The sequence below is a fragment of the Colobus angolensis genome, unplaced genomic scaffold (genome assembly GCF_000951035.1).
Source record: "Colobus angolensis palliatus isolate OR3802 unplaced genomic scaffold, Cang.pa_1.0 Scaffold77, whole genome shotgun sequence".
NCBI classification, from domain to species: domain Eukaryota; kingdom Metazoa; phylum Chordata; class Mammalia; order Primates; family Cercopithecidae; genus Colobus; species Colobus angolensis.
The window spans coordinates 2,301,464-2,310,336 of record NW_012121487.1 but is presented as its reverse complement, the minus strand read 5'-3'; the positions used below and the strand labels follow the sequence as shown (position 1 = coordinate 2,310,336).

The following is an 8,873-nucleotide window of genomic DNA, read 5'->3' as shown; positions in this document are numbered from 1 at the left end:
GATCTCCTGACCTCGTGATCCGCCCGTCTCAGCCTCCCAAAGTGCTGGGATTACAGGCTTGAGCCACCGCGCCCGGCCTTTTTTTTGTATTTTTTATAGAGACAGGGTTGTGCCATGTTGGCCAGGCTGGTCTTGAACTCCTAGACTCAATAAATCAGCCCAATTCAGCCTTCCAAAGTGTTGGGATTACAAGTGTGAGCCACATGCTGGACCTGACAATCCAGTTTTTAAAATAGGTAAAAGAATAGGTACTTTAAAAAAGAATATAAAAGTGGTCAATAAATAAACAAAAGCACTTAATATGTTAGATACAGTTATTAGGGGAAATATTAAACTAAATTGGAAAACCACTACATACCCTCCAAAATGTCAAAAATTAAAGACTGACAGTGTTGGCAAGGCTAGAGCAGCATAAATGCTCTTAGATTTGCTGGTAGAAGTGTAAATTGGTATACACACTTTCAAAAAATGGCACAACCTACCAAAGCTAAACGTATCCAGTAAACCAGCAACTCTAGTCCTAAGTATGTCCCCAACAGAAATGAGTGTTTATGCCAGACTTATGCAAGAACGTCAACTAGAAGATATCTTTTCCCCTCTTTTTTTGGAGACAGGGTCTCACTCTGTCACCAGGGTTGAAGTACAGTGGGACGATCTTGACTCACTGCAACCTCGGCTTCCCAAGTAGCTGGGACCACAGGTGCATGCCACCATGCCTGGCTAATTTTTGTATATTTTGATAGAGATGGAGTTTTGCCATGTTGTCCAGGCTGGTCTCAAACTCCTGGGCTCAAGCAGTCCTCATTCTTCAGGCTCCCAAAGTGCTGGGATTACAGGTATGAGCCACCCTACCCAGCCAGAAGATACCTTTTTTTGGTTTTCTGTTTTTGTTTTTTTGAGACAGAATCTTGCTCTGTCACCCAGGCTGGAATGCAGTGGTGCCATTTTGGCTCACCACAACTTCCACCTCCTGGGTTCAAGCGATTCTCATGCCTCAGCCTCCTGAGTAGCTGTAACTAAAGGCATGCGCCCCTACACCCGGCTAATTTTTATATTTTTAGTAGAGACGGTGTTTCGCCATGTTGTCCAGGCTGGTCTTGAACTCCTGACCTCAAGTGATCTGCCCACCTAGGCCTCCCAAAGTGCTGGGATTACAGGCGTGAGGATAGGTGACAGATCAAGACTGTCTCAAAAGAAAAGTTACAGTATATATCAGTAGTCAGCAAGCTTGTTGGCTTTGTACCTATAAAACTTTATTTACGAAGATGGGAGCAGTGGCCTGTGGACCACAGTTTGCCAACTCCTGGTACACATTTCAAATGCTTTCTGCAGCTGAACTCAGTGGGTCATGCCTGTAATCGCAGCACTTTGGGAGGCCAAGACAGGCAGATCACCTGAGCTCAGGAGTTTGAGACCAGCCCGGGCAACATGGCGAAACCCTGTCTTTACTAAAATTACAAAAATTAGCTGGGCATGGTGGCACATGCCCGTAGTCCCACCAGCTACTCAGGAAGCTGAGGTGGGAGGATCGCTTGAGCCAGGGAGGCAGAGGTTGCAGTAAGCTGAGATCGTGCCACTGTACTCCAGCCTGTACGAGAGTGAGATCTTGTTTAAAAATAAAAATTAGCCAGGTGCAGTGGCTCACGCTTATAATCCCAGCATTTTGGGAAGCCAAGGCAGGCGGATCACCAGAGGTCAGGAGTTTGAGACCAGCCTGACCAACATGGAGAAACCCTGTGTCTACTAAAAATACAAAATTAGCCAGGCATGGTGGCATGTGCCTGTAATCCCAGCTACTTGGGAGGCTGAGGCAGGAGAATGGCTTAAACCCAGGAGGCAGAGGTTGCAGTGAGCCGAGTTTGTGCCATTGCACTCCAGCCTGGGCAACAAGAGCAAAACTCCATCTCAAAAAATAAATAAATAAAATTAAATTTTAAAAAAATGCTTTCTGAATTCAGGAGAGAAAAATACTAAAAACTAAAAGTTTTAGACAAGGTTACCTATAATAGGGCAGTATCTAACCCTTAATGTGTTCCACACTGGTAAGGAGACAAGAAGAAAAAGGCTAAGGAGTCAAACAGCCTGGGTTTTAATCCCCTGGGTTTGAATGCCACTTAATTGCTATATAACCATAAACAAACCCTGAGGCATATATACTTCATATATAAAATAGATATCATAATACCTATCTGGTAGGATTGGTTTTTTTTTTTTCTATAGGATTGCTTTGAGAATTAATGATATAACTTGTTATCAGTATGGCATGGTAGTTAAGATTTTGAAGCCAGAATGTCTTAATTTGAAACTTGATTCCCAAAGTTATTAACTGTGTAACTTTGGGCAAGTTTCAAACTCTGTGTGACTCACTTTTCTTATTTGTAGTATGAGGGCTATAATAACTAATAATAGTACATATTTTTATATAATTGTTAGGAGGATGAAATCAGTTAATATAAAATATTATTAAAAACACTCAGTAAATGTTAGCTATAATGATAATGACTAGATTCTTTTTTTTTTAATATATTGAGATAAGGTCTCACTATGTTGCCCAGGTGAGTCACAAACTCCTGAACACCTAAAACACAGCCGAGCGCAGTGGCTCATGCCTGTAATCCCAGCACTTTGGGAGGCCAAGGTGGGTGGATCATGAGCTCAGGAGATTGAGACCATACTGGCCAATATGGTGAAACCCCGTCTCTACTAAAAATACGAAAAATTAACTGGGCGTGGTGGCACATGCCTGTATCCCAGCTACTCAGGAGGCTGAGGTAAGAGAATCGCTTGAACCCGGGAGTTAGAGGTTACAGTGAGCCGCGATTGTGCCACTGCACTCCAGCCTAGAGACAAAGCGAGACTACATCTCAAAAACAAAAACACAAAAATCAAAAAAACACCTAAAATACTAAATGATCATTACCTTACATATAATAGAACAAGAGAGGCACTCACATGATAGAAATTGGTAAAACTGGAAGATTTGTATAGGTAAGCCATAAAAAGTAATTTTAATTCATTTAATAAGTGAACTAAAGCCTTTTTTTTAAGTTTGATTTTTGAGACTGAGTCTCACTCTGTTGCCCAGGCTGAAATGCAGTGGCATGATCTCAGCTCACTGCAACCTCTACCTCAGGGGTTCAAGTCATTCTCCTGCCTCAGCCTCCCAAGTAGCTGGGATTACAGGCATGTGCCACCATGCCCAGCTAGTTTTTGTTTGTTTCTTTGTTTGTTTTCTTGAGACGGAGTCTCGCCCTGTTGCCCAGGCTAGAGTGCAGTGACGGGATCTCGGGTCACCGCAACCTCCGCCTCCTGGGTTCAAGTGATTCTCCTGCCTCAGCCTCCTGAGTAGCTGGGAGTACAGGCACGTGCCACCAGTGTGTGTGTGTGTGTGTGATGGAGTCTCACTCTGTCGCCCAGGCTGAAGTGCAGTGGTGTGATCTTGACTCACTGCAACCTCCGCCTCCCGGGTTCAAGCGATTCTCCTGCCTCAGCCTCCTGAGTAGCTGGGATTATGGGTGCGTGCCACCATGCCTGGCTAATTTTCGTGTTTTTAGTAGAGATGGGATTTCACCATATTGGTCAAACTGGTCTCGAACTCCTGACCTCATGATCTGCCTGCCTTGGCCTCCCAAAGTGCTGGGATTATAGATGTGAGCCACCCCACCCGGCCTTAATTTTTGTATTTTTGTATTTTTGTTTTTTTTTTTTTTGAGATGGAGTCTTGCTCTGTCGCCCAGGCTAGAGTGCAGTGTCGCCATCTCGGCTCACTGCAAGCTCCACCCTCTGGGTTCACACCATTCTCCTGCCTCAGCCTCCCGAGTAGCTGGGCCTACAGGCACTCGCCACCACGCCTGGCTAATTTTTTTGTATTTTTGGTAGAGACAGGGTTTCACCATGTTAGCCAGGATGGTATCGATCTCCTGACCTTGTGATCTGCCTGCCTCGGCCTCCCAAAGTGCTGGGATTACAGGCTTCAGCCACTGCGCCCGGCCAACTTTTGTGTTTTTAGTAGAGACGGGGTTTCACTATGTTGGCCAGGCTGGTCTTGAACTCCTGACCTTGTGATCCACTCTCAGCCTCCCAAAATGCTGGGATTACAGGTGTGAGCCACCACGTGTGGCCTTGCCTGGCTAATTTTTATATTTTTAGTAGAGAGAGTTTTGCCATGTTGGCCGCACTGGTCTTAAACTCCTGACCTCAGGTGATCCACCTGCCTATGCCTCCCAAAGTGCTGGGATTACAGGCATGAGCTACCGCACCTGGTCTGGTCTCGAACTCTTGGCCTCAGGTGATCCTCCCACCTCAGCCTCCCAAAGTGCTGGGATTACAGGGGAGCCATATTTTAGAAGGACTCTGAATACCAAGCAGGAAAACTTAAAGCCTAATTGACAACACAGACCATGTCTTCAAGAAAAATTATTTAGAATTCTTACTCTGGCAGTATTATACAGGCTGCCAAGGATAGAAAAGAGATTGAAAGTGGAGGCCGGGCGTAGTGGCTCATGCCTGTAATCCTAGCACTTTGGGAGGCCGAGGCGGGCAGATCACCTGAGGTCAGGAGTTCAAGACCAGGCTGGACAACATGGTGAAACCCTGTCTCTACTAAAAATACGAAAATTAGCCAGGTGTGGTGGCTTACGCCTCTAATCCCAGCTACTCAGGAGGCTGAGGCAGGAAAATCGCTTGAACCGGGGAAGCAGAGCTTGCAGTGAACTGAGATCACACCACTGCACTCCAGCCTGGGCAACAGAGGGACACTCTGTCTCAAAAAAAAGAAAAAAAAAAAAATCCAGCCTTTATAACTCTGTTTTCTCTCTTTACAGGTCTGTTAATGGAGTATACCGGATTGGACTCTATGCTCTTAAAGATATGCCAGCTGGGACTGAACTCACTTATGATTATAACTTTCATTCCTTCAATGTGGAAAAACAGGTAAGAATAATAAATCCTAGAGGGAGATTGAAACTTTATCCCTTACAATCCTGTAATAACATGAGCTTTTAGTAAACATGATTGACTTGGAGCCATTAAGAAGTATGTGAGAGGCTGGACACTGGTTCATACCTTTAATCCCAGCACTTTGTGAGGCTGATGTGGGCAGATCACTTGAGCTCAGAATTTCAAGACCAGCCTGGCCAACATGACAAAACCCCATCTATCAAAAATACAAAGATTAGCTGGACATGGTGGCATGCACCTGTAATCCCAGTTTCTTGGAGGCTAAGGCAGGAGAATTGCTTCAACCCTGGAGGCAGAGGTTGCATTACATTGAGCCAAGATTGCACCACTGCACTCCAGCCTGGATGACAAAGCAAGACTAACTGTGTCTCAAAAAAAAAAAAGTATATGGGAGGTCAGGCGCAATGACTCACTCCTGCAATCCCAGCACTTTGCAAGGCTGAGGCGAGCGGATTGCTTGTAGTCTAGGAGTTCAAGACCAGCATGAGGAACTTGGTGAAACCCTGTCTCTACCAAAAAAATACAAAAACTAGCCAAGTGTGGTCGTACGTGCCTGTGGTCCCAGCTACTTGGGAGGCTGAGGTGGGAAGATTGCTTGAGCCCAGAAGGTGGAGGTTGCAGTGAGCCAGGACCACACCAATGCACTGCAGCCTGTCAAACAGAACAAGACCCTGTCTCAAACACAAAAAAAGAAAAAGAGGTTGGATGTGGTGGCTCACACCTGTAATCCCGGCACCTTGGGTGGCCAAGGCAGGCAAATCATGCGGTCGGGAGTTTGAGATCAGCCTGATCAATATGGTGAAAGCCCGTCTCTACTAAAAATACAAAAATCAGCTGGGCATGGTGGTGCACGCTTGTAGTCCCAGCTACTCATGAGGCTGAGGCAGAAGAATCGCTTGAACCCAGGAGGCGGAGGTTGCAGAGATCACGCCAATGCACTCCGTCCTGGACGACAGAGTGAGACTTCAGCTCAAAAAAAAAAAGAAAAGAAAAAAGGAAGAAAAGAATTACATGGGAACCTGGGCACAGTAGTGCATACTTACCTATAGTCCCAGATACTCAAGAGGCTGAGGCAGGAGGATCACTTGAGCCCAGGAGTTCAAGGCCGACCTGGGCCACAGAACGGGACCCCTTCTCTAAAATGGTTAAAATTTTTTGTTATTAAGACAGGATCTTGTTCTGTGGCCCACACTAGAATGCAGTGATGTGATCATGGCTCATCACAGCCTTTATCTCCTGGGCTTAAGCAGTCTTCCCACCATACCCTTCTGAGTACCTGGGACCACAGGCGTGCACCACTGTGCCTCGCTAATTTTTTTTTTTTTAATTTTTTGTAGAGATGGTGTCTCCTTCTTTTGTCCAGGCTGGTCACAAACTCCTGGACTCAAGCGATTCTCCCACCTCAGCCTCCCACAGTGCTGGGATTACAGACCTGAGCTACCATGCCCAGCCAAATTTTTTAACTAAGTGCTTGCTTTGACAGCATATATATGAAAATTGGAAAGATACGAAGAAGATTAGCATGGCCCCTATGCAAGAATGACAGATTACTGAAGCATTTCATGTTTGGTTTTTTTTTAATTAATTTTTTTTTTGAGACAGTCTCGCTCTGTCACCCAGGCTGGAGTGCAGTGGCGTGATCTCGGCTTGCTGCAAGCTCTGCCTCCCAGGTTCACTCCATTCTCCTGCCTCAGCCTCCCAAAAGTAGCTGAGACTATAGGCACCTGCCACCATGCCCGGCTAATTTTTTGTATTTTTTTAGTAGAGGTGGGATTTCACTGTGTTAGCCAGAATAGTCTCGATCTCCTGACCTCATGATCCACCCACTTGGCCTCCCAAAGTGCTGGAATTACAGGCATGAGCCACCACACCTGGCCTTTTTAAAAATTTGTTTTAAAGAAGTATATAGGAGAGGACAGTTTTTCACTCTGTACACCACCTGTCTCGGATACATAGTGCCCAATTACTTTGAAGAAAGAGATTGCCCTGTTGTTTTTGGTCTCCACTCAGTTGTTAACTTTTCTGGGGAAGAAGTTTTCCTAAAATTTAATCCATCCTTTCTATTCCAGTGGAAACCCATTTCTATTTATACTCTCAATCAGTTGTTTTCCCATATATGCAGATTTCTTGATTTATACTTAATGTGTGTCCAAATGCTCAGACATCCTTTTTAAGCTAGTAAATGAAACTGCAAGCTAAAAAAAAAATTATTCTCAGTTGATCACAGTGGCTCACACCTGTAATCCCAGCACTTTGGGAGGCCAAGGTAGGAGAGTTGCTTGAGCCCTGGAGTTCGAGACCAACCTACTCAACATGGCGAAACCCTGTCTCTACACAAAATACAAAAATTAGCCTGGCATGGTGGCACGCACCTGTAATGTCAGCTACTGGGGAGGCTGAGATAGGAGGATCAGTTGAGCCTAGGAGGTTGAGACTGCAGTGAGCCATGATCGTACTACTGTACTTCAGCCTCAATGACAGGAAAGACCGTGTCTCAGAAAAATAAAAATAAAAAAATTATTCTCTCCCTTCAAAGCAACTTTGTAAGTGTGGATTTGAGAAATGTCGAGGAATCATCGGAGGCAAGAGTCAGCGTGTGAATGGACTCACCAGCAGCAAAAACAGCCAGCCCATGGCCACACACAAAAAATCTGGACGGTCAAAAGAGAAAAGAAAGTCTAAGCACAAGCTGAAGAAAAGGGTGAATAATTATCTAATGACTTTCCCCAAAAGCTGTTTATGAGATGCTTAGAGGCAATTGCTGGAATAAGGGAATTACCAGAGGGTGGCATCTTAAGAGTGGTTTTAATATTCTTGGAGATTATTTCTGACTGATATTTTTTTAAATCTCTAATCTGATCCATCTCTTTTTCAGAGAGGCCATCTCTCTGAGGAACCCAATGAAAATATCAATACCCCAACTAGATTGACCCCCCAATTACAGATGAAGCCAATGTCCAATCGTGAAAGGTAAAAAGGAAATACTCTTATCCATGTTCCCTTTAAGTTATATGATTGCTTATCTGTGTAAAAAATTATGAAACTTCTATATTGTTGATCCACTTTCTTTTGTCTTAAGCCAAAGGGTTCAGGGGATCTGTGAACTTGGATGGAGAAAATACATTCTTTTTTTTGAGACGGAGTCTCACTGTGTTGCCCAGGCTGGAGCGCAGTGGTGCAATCTTGGTTCACTGCAAGCTCTGCCTCCCGGGTTCATGCCATTCTCCTACCTCAGGCTCCTGAGTAGCTGGGACTACAGGCACCTGCCACCATGCCCGGCTAATTTATTTTTTGTATTTTTTTAGTAGAGATGGGGTTACACTGTGTTAGCCAGGATGGTCTCGATCTGACCTTGTGATCCACCTGCCTTGGCCTCCCAAAGTGCTGCGATTTCAGACATGAGCCACCGCGCCTGACCGAGGAAATACATTCTTATCTCACCTAATTTCCTTTTTTTTTTTTTTTTTTTTTGTAGAGCTGGGTTCTCACACTGTCGCCCAGGCTGGAATGCAGAGGCCTGGCTCACTGCAATCATGGTTTACTGCAGCCTCCAATTCCTGGGCTTAGGTGATCCCCCTGCCTCATCCTTCCAAGTAGCTGGGGCTGCAGGCACGTGCCACCACACCTGGCTAATTTTTTTTTTTATTTTTAATTTTTTGTAGAGACAAGATCTCACTGTGTTGCCCAGGTTGGTCCTAAACTGCTGGGCTCAAGCTATCCTCCTGCACTGACCTCCCAAGGCAGCAGGATTACACATATGAGCCAACACACCAGACCATCTTATGTTCCCTAATTTCTAAATGAAATAACATTTCCACATACCCCTGTAGACCCCTCTACTCAGGAGGCTGAGGCAGGAATATTACTTGAGCCCAGGAATTCAAGACCATCTTGGGCAACATGGAAAGGCCTTG

General features: G+C 45.0%; 1 protein-coding gene across 2 annotated transcripts in view; it reads left to right on the top strand.

Moving 5' to 3' along the window:
* ASH1L (ash1 (absent, small, or homeotic)-like (Drosophila)) overlaps positions 1 to 8,873 on the top strand; it is a 251,011-nt gene that overhangs the window by 220,900 nt on the left and 21,238 nt on the right. For both annotated transcript variants that reach the window (XM_011928346.1, XM_011928345.1), the window contains exons 13-15: positions 4,824 to 4,932; positions 7,496 to 7,660; positions 7,835 to 7,929. In XM_011928346.1, the coding sequence (XP_011783736.1) occupies positions 4,824 to 4,932; positions 7,496 to 7,660; positions 7,835 to 7,929 (369 nt within the window). The remainder of the gene's footprint in view (positions 1 to 4,823; positions 4,933 to 7,495; positions 7,661 to 7,834; positions 7,930 to 8,873) is intronic.